This window comes from Chroicocephalus ridibundus, chromosome 3, assembly GCF_963924245.1.
Source record: "Chroicocephalus ridibundus chromosome 3, bChrRid1.1, whole genome shotgun sequence".
NCBI lineage: Eukaryota > Metazoa > Chordata > Aves > Charadriiformes > Laridae > Chroicocephalus > Chroicocephalus ridibundus.
In genome coordinates, this window is record NC_086286.1 from 42,616,952 (window position 1) to 42,631,474 (window position 14,523).

At 42.6% G+C, this 14,523-nt stretch overlaps 1 protein-coding gene across 1 annotated transcript in view; it reads right to left on the reverse strand.

The window, feature by feature from the left end:
* EFCAB2 (EF-hand calcium binding domain 2) overlaps positions 1 to 14,523 on the reverse strand; it is a 35,524-nt gene that overhangs the window by 13,236 nt on the left and 7,765 nt on the right. Inside the window, exon 2 of the mRNA XM_063331011.1 lies at positions 426 to 510. Within this exon, the coding sequence (XP_063187081.1) occupies positions 426 to 510 (85 nt within the window). The remainder of the gene's footprint in view (positions 1 to 425; positions 511 to 14,523) is intronic.

Here is a 14,523-nt window from a genome sequence, read left to right on the forward strand (position 1 = left end):
ACATGCAGGATGCATTTCAGCTGGAGACATCTACTGAGAGCAGGTGACACACACTGGCAGGGACACACCCTGGTGTGCCAGGCCTGTCCCGAAAGCGAGGGGATCCATACAGGATCCGGGACCTGTAGCATCAAATGAGCTATCAGAGCAGAGATTTGCTAGTAATAATTGTGGCCTTAGACTTCTTGTCTAGCTGCAGTTTCTTCTTGCCTCTTTACTCCACCAGTCCCAGCATCCCTCTCTCAAGCCAGTTTCAACCACTGAACAATGCAAAATGTCTTTTAAACAAGCAAAGACATAATTGCCCAATCAGGGACAAAAGGACTGTTTCAATTACATTTTCTGATAGAGCAGAGGCAGGTTTAGGGAGTTATTTATCTCTGTACTAGATACTGTAATATTTCTGTGGGAAGATATTTACAAACCTGACATCCACAGTTTTATTGCGTTCATGGTCAAACACCTCAAAAGCTTCCATAATCTTTTTCTCAATTTCAGCTACTGCGACATCTGCAAAAAAGAAACATAAGAAAAGAAAAAGAAAGATTCACTGAGCCGTTGCAACTGATTTATTTCCAATTTGAGAACTGCAACAGCAGAACCACCAAAACTGATAAAAGGGCAGACAGGAAAGGTACTTTGAAAAAGCGTAAGTTATTCTGAAAAAAAACCCCACTCTAAATGTAGAATCTGTCATTTATATTAGCAATATGGCCTTGCTATGGCTTTGCAGCTACACCAAGTCTGGTGGTAATGGTGCATCTCAGCTGCGTGATCACCTAGCTGTCCAGGTGTGGACCCTGCTCAGGGTGTGCCCAGCTCCTTCTGGACCACAAGCCCTTCCTGGATGCCATGGTGCCAGTGGAAGGAGCAAGGTGAACCCAGGCCCAGGCTTGCCCTGAGATGGGGCTGAGTCACTTCATCCAGCTTCCTGCATCCAAGGAAACCTAAGTGCTCTCATGTCCACTAAGTTAGCCATAATGTATGAAAAGCTGAGAACCAGCAATAGAGAGATGGCTACGATACATGCACAGTGAATATGTCTCATGGTAAATAATTTATTGTAACAGTTTGGAAAGGAAGACAGTCTCAGGGAAAGGAAAGGAGCAATTTTCTGCATTTGCTTTTTATATCTCAATCTCAAAGAATGGGGAAAGAAGAACCACAAGTTATCACAGTTATATCTCATTAAAGCCAGAAATATCATACTTGGGGTAAGTGAAGTACTAGGAAATAAATTCTGAAGAGAAAAATGTAAAGAGAGGAAGAGGTCCATCTCAAAAAAAAGCTCCCTGTCAAGGAAACCAGGATAAATAGTGAACTGTTTTGCCCATTTATTAATGTCATTTGTCTCCAAAGCACAGGATATAGGAAATCAAGTGCTATGGAGTTGACCTTTTGGTTCCTGTGACTAAATACAGCCCCAAACTCCAGATGGCAAACCAGCTCTCAGGAGGCAGCATTTTGTGAGCTAGCCCCACGGCCTCCACAGAGACACCATAGGGAACATGGCTGTCTCTTCTGTGTTCTCAACATGATGATAAAAGCATAACTCTTCTCTATCAGAACAGATTTATTTTCTTCTTTAAGCTCATCTGGTGTTAAAAGTGTTTTTGAACAGCTCTGACTAGCATTAAACCACTGGACATTGTTTCCACTGACATAACAAATCCATACCTAGTTTTCCACAATCCCAATATTTTAAGAATCCCTGGGGCTGCAGTCTACAGACGACATTGTCATTTACTCTCTTGCCCTCATGACAGAAATGTCTGTTTTCTGGCAAAGGGTATCAGAACTGAAAGACACATTGGCTTTGTGATGTCCCTGTTTTTATCTTGACCCATGAGCTTTTTCATCATATTTTCTCCCCTTGTGCTGCTGAGGAAGGCAGAGAGTGGCTGGGTGGGTGCCTGGCAGCTGCTCAGGGTCAACCCAGCACAGGCTACAAGGACTTCAATATAGTAGTGGATTGACCCAATTATAAGGAAGTTCTTTTTCATATAGGAGAGAGGTGCATCCCCTTATAAAGGTACAGGTGCCTGCTGCTTTCTGTCTGTGTTTGGTACTGAACTCCCCCAGAGGACACATAAGGAGACGAGAGGCCTGTATTCCTCTTTCTGACTCTATTCCCCTCACGGAAGCATGGGCAGCTACCTGTACAATGGATTGGAGACTGGAGCTCACTGAGGAAGATGAGACCTGTTCAGTCCCCAGACAGGACAATCTGCAGTTTTTCATAGCTTGACACTAATCCCTGCCTTTTATGTGCTTAAGCACTACGAACCACATTTAATTCCTTTCCAAAAAGCATAGTTAAATCTAAGTGGACCTGATTCCTTGTAGAAGGGGCACTAAAGACTTACTCTCAAACTGCTAAATTTGATGGGAGTTTTTCAATGACTTCAAGAAGTCCTGGATCCATTCTCCAGTGTAGACTGTTGGAGCTTAATTCTCGAGATCAGGCACTTCAATTGTACACTACAACTTGCAATACAGAAATGCTGAAGGAATATTTATAGCTGTATATTCTTGGCTTGATGAGTGACCCTTCTGTAGAAATAAGAACTAACCAGGGGAAAGCAGGGAAACATTTACAGTACTGGGACTATACAGCCATCCAGCCTTTTCAAGCTTTGCCTTCCATGAAAATAGTATACATTAATCTTACCTGTTTCAAGAGTCCTGGCAAAGAAAGATCCTGATATGAAATTAACTCAATGGTTTAATCTAGGTATTAGATAATCTATATTTCTTCGAAGAACTGAGAGAAAGTTGTGATTAAGAGCCATATCCATGGAAGAAAATATAATACACTGTGGTCCTCTCAAAGACTCTGTGTGAGAAGAGTGAACACCTAATAAGCTATTACCTAGATCTCTTGTTGTCCCTCTAGGGATGAAAGTCAAAGATGCTCAACACAGTTCATCATGGCAAAGCCAGTGTCATGGTTTAACCCCAGCTGGCAACTAAGCACCACACAGTTGCTCGCTCACTTTCCCCCATGGCGGGATGGGGGAGAGAATCAGAATGGTAAAAGTGAGAAAACTCGTGAGTGAAGATAAAGACAGCTTAGTAAGTAAAGCAAAAGCCACACATGCAAGCAAAGCAACACAAGGCATTCACTCACTGCTTCCCATTGGCAGGCAGGTGTTCAGCCACCTCCAGGAAAGTAGAGCTCCATCACACGTAACAGTTACTTGGGAAGATAAACGCCATAACTCTGAATGTCTCCCCCTTCCTTCTTCTTCCCACAGTTTTATATACTGAGCATGACGTCATGTGGTATGGAACATCCCTTTGGTCAGTTGGGGTCAGCTGTCCTGGCTGCGTTCCCTCCCAACTTTTTGTGCACCCCCAGTCTACTTGCTGGCATGGCAATGTGAGGAGCAGAAAGGTCTTGACTGCCTAGCAACAACCAAAACCATCAGTGTTTTACGAACACTATTCTCATCCCAAATCCAAAAAACAGCACTATGCCAGCTGCCAGTAAGACAGTCAACTCTATCCCAGCCGAAACCATGGCGGTCAGTTATCTGAAGACTTCTATGACTCACTCTAAACCTCTCTTTGGGAGGGAGAAAAAGATGGATTCCAGCTCTAGGCTAGGTAATGGATAAAGGTTTAAAACGACCCCTTCAAGAAGGGCATCAAGAGATCAGACATGCAGCTAACACAGCAGATGTGATGCTCTAACGTACTGAAATCTTTCTGTACAAAGAGAGTCTGCTCCATGGGTAGATAAATGAAAGTTTCATGTTGTCCTGTGGAGCAATTTTTTTAGCAGTTTTTAGGACTGAAATACCTACGCTCTGATTGAATAAAAGATTTCACTCACTTATTCTACTAACTAGAAAAACAATACATAATACCAAAGACAAAATTATCTGATTTCTTCTAATGGCTGAAATAAATAAATATTGAAACATACCATGCCAGAAAGTATTCCATTACCTACACCTACTTATCCCCTCAAATGCATCCTTTAGGGATGACATACTATTTCCATTTTTATGCTGCTAAAATGCTTCAGATATACTTTTTTTTTCTCATTTTCTTGTTCTCATTTATTTTCCTACCACATAAGCAATAAGAAGACAAAATGTCTTAAAATGCATTCCTCAGATACATTAACTGAAAAGTGTATTCACTATCAGTTCCCTTTCCTGTACTATCCTTTGCTATTTTCCCAGTTTGTTTAGCATGAACTAGATAAAGCTCTAGACGCTGCCTGTTAAGTAAGACTGGCAGGGAGCTGGGAGTCCCAAATTAATTCTGCTGGTTCTTTCAGACTGAATTGTTCCTTTTCAGATTGTCCAGACTGTTCCCCGGCACTCTGAGGCCCATTTGAAGCCAGCTCTTAAGCAGCACACCTGCCTCAGTTGTGACATTTCTTCTTCAAAGACCACAGCTTCAGTCTTTGTAGGGAACAGAAGCAATTAAATAGATGTGGCTCTGCCAGACTCTTGAGTAATGAGCATTTTAAAAAGTGATTTCTAGTTGATACAATTTGCTAGATTCTACCATTCGTTTAACTCTATGAGCTTGCTTTCTTTTCTTCCTTGGGGCCAGTTGCTCTGATGGTTCAAAAAGCCAACCCTTCCTTTCACTGAAGATAAACTATGCGCAGAAAAAAGAGTATCAAAAGAACAGGTAGGCCAACATTAAACAACCACCTAAAATGCTGGGGAACAGCATCTGTCTGCTGCTTACAGGAAAAGATTTAAATGAGTCCCACTGCAGCCTGATGAATCTATTTACAAAATGCGAAACTCTGGAACTCTTTTCATGCTCTGTAAAGAGTAAAATTAAGGGCTGATTTGTAGAAGCACCAGTGGACTTGATTTTATTACTTAGTGTTGCTGCTGAACGCACCTGAAACATTAATCTTTATAAACATTAATCTAGAAGTATTTTAATAAATATAGTCAATTTTATATTTAAACTCCCATATGCATGTGGACACCTCATTAATTACTGCATCCCCTCTTCATGGTACTATGTTATGGTCACAAGCAGGTGTGAGGAAACCCCTGAGGTCTCTGGTGACAGGAACTCTTTCTCACAGAGAGCTGCCTCATGGAACTAGTCAGTCTGAAATGACAAGGGACACAACTGGGTAACCCCAACTCAGTGACAGACAGTTTTAGAGTCATCTACATGTTGTTTTTCTGGTTTTATTTAAAAGTGTTGTTATCAACAGCTCTTTTGTAGACTTCCCCATTCAATAACTGGGTCTTATGAGCAGGAAGTACAGAATTGTACCCGTGGATACGTACTCCAGCACCTTTTCTTCTCTTTCCCGCTAGCCATTATTTCAACCCAAAGGGCAGGCAGCAACGTTGGTTCTGTCAGTTGAAAAACCAGGAATGGGATGCAAAGACTGCCATGAAGAAAAAGGAACATTTTTAAGAAGGCAATGGGCACGAGAGGGGACATGACTGTGCAGGCAGACACATGAGAAAATGTGAGTCTTAAAGCCCCCTGCAATCTCCACTGGAATTCAGTGAACCTTCTCTTTTTGCTCACAGATCCAAGCTACAGTATTTAACCACCCTCCCCTCACTGCTCCAACACTCTTCCATAAAGCCCTATGACCATCCTTCACAAATCCTAGCTCTTCCCACCATCCCGAAAATCACAAGTAACACACTCTGTCTTGCCATACAACGCCAATCGAAGAGGAGAGGTGAGAAGGGGGTTGAGCTATGAGGTATATCTGAGGTATATCTGAGCCAGCCAGAGGTGGAAAAGGTACAAAAAAGTAAGTGTGAAGTCCCTGCTTAAAAAGTGATCCTACTGCACGATCAAAAAGAAAGGTTTCACCAACAAGCAAAAATAGCTAAACAGATCTTATTCCTTGCAGCTTTAATATGGAGTTAAAATCCTAGAAAGATGCAGGAACAGTTTCCCGGTAAGAAGTAAGATTAGCGCTATTCTTGAAGAATACCATGTTCCCTTTAAGGGCAATTCCCAATTTATTATCTAGGTATACAGGGCAAAAGGACGAAAGAGATGAGCTAAAAAGCAGAAGAGATTTGTCTTTGATTTTTCACTGTTTCATCTAACCTCATCCAAAATCCTTCACAAAACCACTACTGGAAATCAGGGCATAAGAATTGAAAAAAAAAACCAAAAAAAAAACCAAAACCAAATCTCACTGTAGTTCTAATGAGAAGCATGCAATGTATATTTGCTTAAATACAAAGCAAAAAAAAAACCAATAAGAGAATTCATAATCGCAACTCTGAGGAGGTTATTGATTAGCTCTTATGAGATCTAATTAGGCTTTTAAGCAAGTGTTAAATGTACCGCCACCTAGGTCAAGATATTAAAAAGCTGTCACAATACTCAGCATCACCAGCACAGGTGAAAGCTCAAACACTCTCAAATAAGCTCGTCTGTTTTATCATGACATTGTGTTTCCAGAAGAAAAAGGAAAAGCCAGTATAGTGTCATAAAATGAATTTTTGGTGATGATATCAGTGTAAGGTGTTCCCATACTTCCGCTTCTCTTTCCTAACTCTAAAGCAAAGTATGCGACTCCCTAAATTGTTCTCCCACAATTGTTCATGTTGCCTTCAAGTTAAGTGTGGGGAGCTTGATTGACTTAAAAATAATTCAGAAACCTTGCCCCACCCCAAAGTAGAAAACCTTACAGCTTTTAACTAATTCTATTTTAAGGAAATCACTGAGAAAAAGGAACACAGAGAGAAAACAATCTTGAGGCCATTTGAATCTGACTTACTGGCAAGACCTTTTTGCTCTATAGAATAAAAGGCATACATTAGTTTTTTTCTAGTGACCTTCTTAATTCCAAAGGAAGGTTAATGTACAGTCAGTCTAATATGCTGAAACAGTAATTGTATGCCATACTCTCAAAATATTGAGGCAAGAGAAACATTTTTTCTCTACTCTGTACCTCCTATAGCATGTATCATATCAATATATTAGATACCAGAAAAGGAAGGAAAAATATGATTAAGCTGTAAGCTTGCATAATATGCAGCGTTGTTTCTTTGTGTCTTGTGATACATAATGAAATAATTTAAGATATCTGCTCATCGAAGAGTCTTCATTCTGTAAAGACAAATCAAGCAGATTTTCAAGAAAAACAAGAGGTTTATAAAGCAGCTTCGTTTCTCCAGAGAAGGGATAAACCCATTCCTGCACTGCAATCTGAAAAAAAACAGGTTGACACAAAATATTGATGGCACCAATCGGAAATGTGTCACCTGAATTTAGCCATTCAGATTGAATGAAAAGACAAAAGATGCAGCTTCATGAAATTTGGTACACGCTAGTTCCCAAGAAATGAACAGACTGAGCTCGTCACTGACAGTGGTACCTACTCCAATCTGGGGATCCAACCTATGGCCTGCAGACTCAGTAAAGGGATAATCCTTTCTTGGATGAGAAGCATCCCATGTTATCACAGATGATACGTAGGCAATCTGAATTTTAGTCTGTTTCCTATACAAGAACAGAAAAGCTTAACTGGTTTCTGCAAAGGCCACTTTCAAGCATTCTCAAAGAAGCAAAAATGAAGGCTCAAGAACAGCAAAAGCTTTTTCTTTCATGTTTTTCAGAATTGTTGAGGACTAGCTATATCATTGCTCCCTATTGTTTATGCTCGTCACAGCATACACCATGTGGTATCCAGATAAACAAGCAAACCCCATCAACAGTGTTAATCAACAAAACCAAAACCCGACACTCATCATCATCTATGGGAGCAACCTTGGACTAAGAGCATAACCTCACCCTATTGTCATACCTCTTTTCTTAATGGGAGTACCTGTGAGAGCTGAAAAATTACCTGAAAAATTTCCATCACAGTAACTGCCTTACGTAAAACTAATAGAAAATAAAAATAAAGGGACTATATTTAAAAATAGATACACAGAATGGAGCTCTCAGTGTAGAGCAATCAGAACAACCTTGCACAGCCCCATGGCACGTGGTGTGAATAACCATGAGAACAAAACCACCGTCAGCAAATAGTTTTAGAAAAATCAGGTAATTGATTTCATGTCTGATAATAAAATACAGGCTGTCAGTGTGACGAAGGCTGTGGCAAAGTTAAGTGCAAAAGCTACTTCAAATTCTGACACAAAAATATTAAACACCGTTTTTCCTTTTTGTCTTCTTTACATAAGACAATTGTAACGTGGGCAAAATATATAATAAAGTAATGTAAAAAATTAAGCACTATCTTGACTCCAGCATTGGCTATGGAAATGAGATTACTTTATAGAATTAAGCTAGTAATAAAAAAAAAAATAAAAAGAGTTCAGATCAACCACAATGGAAATATTTTGGTTATTTCACTTAGAAGTTGACAAATTCATTAGAGATTTTTAAAAATGATATAACAACTGTGCATTTCAACCTCAAAGTTGAAAATGCAACCATATACCAATATGCAAAGTATATCCAGTTTGTGACAGTCAGTTGGCAGCAACTAATGGAGCTACAAGTTGCCAGTAACTTTACCTGATGAAACAAGATATCCTGAATATTACCTAGGTTTTGATTGTTTAGTAGATGGTATTTTAAATGCCATGGCATTCTAATCTATCATAGATTCAGAGATGTTTTAATACATGTGGGAACCAAAACTAAGAAAACTAATGGGGCAATTAACAAAGTAATTCAACTGTGGAGAAACAAAGTAAGTATAGAAATTATTGCTGCCTTGATAAGCAGTCAAGCTTCTAGTTGCTCATAAAAATCTTAATCTAACTGACACTATAACATAGAACAAAGCAGGCTATGGAGGATGCCGTGTCAAGCTGGAAAAAAAGCCATAAATAATCAATGCCTTTCATCACCTAGTATATCCAAAGGTGTTTAAATCCATAGTTCACACTGCTTCCAAAACACAGTTCATATTAAAGTGTCATTGATTTGAAAGGGACCATTGACAAAGTTCTTGTCCCAGTTATCTCTCCCTGGAGGTGTTGGAGTCACAGTCAATCTTGCCCACTCCCCTCCCTTCTGGATCAAATATGGTTCTTCATCAATGGAAAAAATATTTCTTTCCCTCGCGGTACACATCCTTCTAGGTCATCAAACCCATTTTAATGCTGTCACTTCTGGTTGCTCTTGCAAGATGTCATTATTTTGCCTGGTCTGTGCTGGGCAAACAGCCCCCGCACCAGTCCACAGAGGTCACTCTGTATCCTCAGTACTTGATAACTCATACCTATCTGCCCTGATTCATAATGATATAACAGCCTGAACAGCTGCTGCATTAAACCCGTCTCTCACATCCTCACCAGGATCCTGTTTGCCTGCTCTGTCCAGAGCTTGCTCTGTATTTCTTAAAGCCAGGGGATGCAGATGGCGAAGTATGTCAGCATGAAGCCCCAGTGGAACTACAACTACTGCCCAGGCTTGCTGCAGATAATGCGTTTGCCTATGGGAATGGAGAAGGGCAAATTAAGAGGGATACCCTTGCTACTTCTAAAAATTCCTTGACAGATGCCTGCTGTAACACAAAATTCTCCATATGCTGGAGGGGACCGATAAACCACTATTTTCTGCATCACTTCCCATACTATGACCCTGACAGTGTCCCTGTGCCCAGGCTTCCAGAACTGAGACATTAATTTCCCTGGAGGAATTTCCCATTTCTTTCTGGAGGTCTCCAGAATGGGGGATTGCAATTTGTTTGTCAAAGAAATAAAAGGCTTAAGGACTTCCTATATACAAAATGTAAACCAAACTTACTCTAAACTTACTGAAACTATTTATAACGAAGCAGAACTTGCAAGTGAAGAGAAGAGGGGCTGGGAATGTTAAATGTTAGGAGTAGCTGAGTGGGACTGGGTCCCAGCAGGAATCCTGCTAATGTTACACACTGCTGCTTGCAGTCTGTAAAACTCCACTAAGGAGGTTTTACAGTCTGTAAAACTCCACTAAGGGCTGGACATGGGGTAGGTTTGTTGGTGGGGAAAGCATATGGAAGACGGACTGCAACTTTTCTGCCACTGAACAAAAAGCAGGAGCGCGAGCTGAGGATGTGGTAAGGGATACAATTCTGCCCCTCCTATTACCTGGCTGAGCTCCCTGCACAGAAATGCACACAGGCAGAGGTAGCTGACACCACTGGCCAACTCTTCTTGCTTTGCCCTGGAGCACTGTTGCCTCTGGGACAGTACTCCTTTGCTCTGCTGAACCTCCTTCCCCAGCTTTGTGCTTTTGTCATCATCATCTTTGCCCCTCTTCAGGTGCCACGTGTGACTGTGTCCTTGTCAGTCTAGACCCAGCTCCAGGAGATTAGACTTATTTTTCGGGAAAAGGGAGTAATTAGTCTCTCCTCTGCCCTACAGGCAAGAAAATCCTTCCTCCTTGCTGTTCAAAGAGTTCCTGAGCAGCTTGTTGGTGAGGGCAAGCTAAGTGTACATCCAGTCGTGGGACATATGAGGGAAGGATGCTACAATCATACAGTTTGCCAGGGAAAACTCCATTCCCTTGTAGGCAGTTATTCTGAGTAATGCAAAACAGGTACACATCAATCCATGTCAGTCACAGCACTTCATGCACCTCAAGAAAGGCTCAACAAAATATGCCCCGATGTTTTTATTGTACACAATCTGTGCAGTTATGCTATATTTACATATATATCTATATATACTGAAGCACCATTCTTCATAAGAATCAGCAGAGAAGCCTGCAATCCTGGGAAATGATGAAGGAATACTACCTAGCTATACACCACTAGAGGTCAATTTTCTCAAGCCTCCGCACTAGCTGAGGTTTGATGAGTGATCAATTTTTTTTTTTGGTGGGATGGTATGGAAGGAGTCTTTCCTACTTTCACTGCACAAAATGAATTTATGATTTGGTCTGCATCTGTCAAAGAGGAGAAACAGAGGTGCAGTGGCTGGCTGGGATGTAGCATGCACCATGTTCCAGGTCAAAGCAATTACGATAAAACAGACCCTGGCAGGGACTCCTAATCAGCCACAAGCCCAGGCAGTGGCCCATAGCAGCATCTAGGTGAGCTGGGCTAGTCCAGGCCTTGGAAATGCAGGTGTGCAGGCTGGAGCCAGGACTTGGCTACAGCACGAGATTTTCTGGCTGATGAAGTGTTCTGGACGTAGCAGCACGCCCAGAAAAAAAAAAGTCAGAAAACCACAAGTTGGCCTAATTCAGGTTAAAATTGCAAGACATTCTGACATCTTCTATGTGAGTAATTTGTAAGCCATGCTATAGCATTCCTTTTACGTATTCAAGAAAAATGGTCCAGTGGAAGCCATCATCTCCTTCCTCGCTGGTGGCAGTAGGCAGAAGCCCTTCCATCAGGAAATGGCAATGCAAGTTGGGATTCCCACATACACAGCAGCACAGGCAAGTTTCCTGCTCTCTGTTTTGACCAGCCAGGATGATACTGTGCAGGTGGATTACTACCTTTAAGTAGCAGGGAAGCGCACAAGCAAATACTTGGCACCCAGCCCTCCTCCAGCTCCAACTTACTGTTGTTCTGATGCTGCTCTAAGGACTATGTGCAGGTCCACCAAGCCACAGCCCCAAGCTCCTCCTGCCATCTCCCACTGTCCCCCTGGCTGTTTGGCGTAGAATCATAGGGTTGGAAGGGACCTCTGGAGATCATCTAGTCCAACCCCCCTGCCAGAGCAGGGTCACCTAGAGCAGGTTGCACAGGAACGCGTCCAGGCGGGTTTTGAATGTCTCCAGAGTTGGAGACTCCACCACCTCTCTGGGCAGCCTGTTCCAATGCTCTGTCACCCTCAGGGTAAAGAAGTTCCTCCTCATGTTTAGGTGGAACTTCCTATGCTCAAGTTTGTGCCCATTACCTCTCGTCCTGTCCCCGGGTACCACTGAAAAGACCCTGGCCCCATCCTCCTGACACCCACCCTTTAGGTATTTAAAAGCATTGATAAGGTCACCCCTCAGCCGTCTTTTTTCCAGACTGAAGAGACCCAAATCCCTCAGTCTTTCTTCATAAGAGAGGTGCTCCAGTCCCCTAATCATCTTGGTAGCCCTTTGCTGCACCCTCTCCAGCAGTTCCCTGTCCTTGAACTGGGGAGCCCAGAACTGGACACAGTACTCCAGGTGTGGCCTCACCAAGACAGAGTAGAGGGGGAGGATGACCTCCCTCGACCTGCTGGCCACACTCTTCTTGATGCACCCCAGGATGCCATTAGCCTTTTCGGCCACAAGGGCACATTTCTGGCTCATGGTCATCCTGTTGTCCACCAGGACTCCCAGGTCTCTTTCAGCTGAGCTGCTCTCCAGCAGGTCAGCCCCCAATCTGTACTGGTGCATGGGGTTATTCCTCCCCAGGTGCAGCACCCTACACTTGCCCTTGTTGAATTTCATAAGGTTCCTCTTTGCCCAAATCTCCAGCCTGTCCAGGCCTCTCTGTATGGCAGCACAGTCTTCCAGTGTGTCAGCCACCCCCCCAGCTTTGTGTCATCGGCAAACTTGCTGAGGGTGCACTCTATCCCCTCATCCAGGTCATTGATGAATATATTGAAGAGGACTGGACCCAGTACTGACCCTGGGGAACACCACTCATCACTGACCTCCAACTAGACTCTGTGCCCCTAATCGCGACCCTCTGAGCTCTGTTTTTCAACCAGTTTTCTATCCATCTTACTCTCCACTCACCTAACCCACTCTTCCTAAGCTTCCCTATGAGGATGCTGTGGGAGACAGTGTCGAACGCCTTGCTGAAGTCAAGGTAGACCACATCTACTGCCCTCCCCTCATCTATCCATCTAGTCATGCCATCATAGAAAGCTATCAGATTAGCCAGATTTAGGGTATTGCAGTTAGCACCCAGTGACAAGCACTGTGCTGTGCTGTTTTGCACCTTTCCCTATAGCTACAGCTTACAGATTTTTATCACCCTGAGTACAAAGTCTCTCTGAGCTCTGCGACAGTCAATAGTGAGAGCTAAAGCCCTGACCTGACCTTCTTAAGTGCCTTACTCCTTGTATTCTAGCTCCCTATCACCCCCTTATTAAATAGCGCAGGCTCATGCTGTGAACAGTAACATACAGCTTATTGCCGATATCCTCTGGAGAATACATAGCACTGGGAAACAGAAGGAATGCATGTAGAGTATGCTCGGTGTACCACCAAACCTCAGAAAAAATGTAGGGATAATCTTATAGAGCTTGAAAGAATCTGGAGTCATCGCTACTTACAGCAGAAACACTTGGCAGTCCTCCTGAGCATCTTCCAAAACGCAACAGTGCCTACCCTGACAATAGCAGTTTCTCTCTTCCCAGCTTTCACGCAAGTTTGTTTGCCCACACGTTGTGCATTTGTTGTTGCTGAGTCCTTGCAGAAAAGCCAGTTTCTTTTTTTTTTATCACCCCTAATAGTTGGTCATGTGTTGAAACATCTTTTTTTCCTCAAACCCATTTTGCCTTCTTGCACTTCTTGGAGGGGAGGGTTGGCTGAGAAGGGCCTCAAGACAATGGGATGGGACAGTTACAGTGGCTTTACAGGACAGGAAAAGCTATTGAGTCCTGCATCATAACAACACACATTTTCATCTCGTAAGCTGTCAAACATCTTATGTCAGGAGTACCTGTAACATTTTTAGAGCAACAATCAGGACACAGCAAGAAATGTTCAACTACAGCTCTCAGGATTTCTCCCTGCCTGTCTTCCCAAGCAGTTGGCCATAGCCATGCTGCTCTAGTTCCACTGGCCTCACAACTGTTGCAGATTACTACTTTGGAAGCAGCATGCAATATGGACTCTCAGGAAGAGACATATATCCAAATTCGACCTAACAGGTCTCTATTATGACCTTGATTTCAGCCAGCCAAGCACATCATCATTTTGCAGCTACTCAAGCGGTGGCCGGGTCTAACTTCACAAAGCCTGGAGCTTCATAAGCCAAAGCAGCAAGTTCCGAGTGATATCACTCACCCTAATCATTTGTGCAGGTCCAGCTCTGATGATAGCAAAGCTCTCCTTCCACTAGCTGGTGTCCACAGACAAGCTGCCAAATACTTGCCATTGCATGCAATTGACACTGAGGGCAATGAAACAGCATGCTTTGTCACACTAACTTGTAGAATATAGGGGTAAAATCCTTTTCTTTTGATATAAAGATCGCCTCTTCTGAGCAGAGGATGTGGAGATACGTCAGTCATCCAAAGAAAGCAAGGAAGTCACATCTATGCAGAGATCTGGATTGCCTCCTGTACGCCTGTGATTTACAAACATACAAATAATATCTTATATTTCTCTTGAGGAAAGTCATGATGTTATCCTTCCTACAGCGAAGTGAAAGAAATGCCAGTACTTGATGCATGTTAGCCTGCAAAAAATAATTGTGATACTTTTTAAAAAGTCAATACCGGGTGCATGCAATCTCCCTTTTCATAAGGCAGAGATAAGCTCAGCATAAATCTCCATTAGGGATGTCTTGCACATCCCTGAAATCCCAACTCTGGCAGTTGTACCAGTCAGCACTCCTGTTGCGGCTCAGAGCTGGCAAAAACAGTAATCTCCATTGTTGTAATTTGTTCC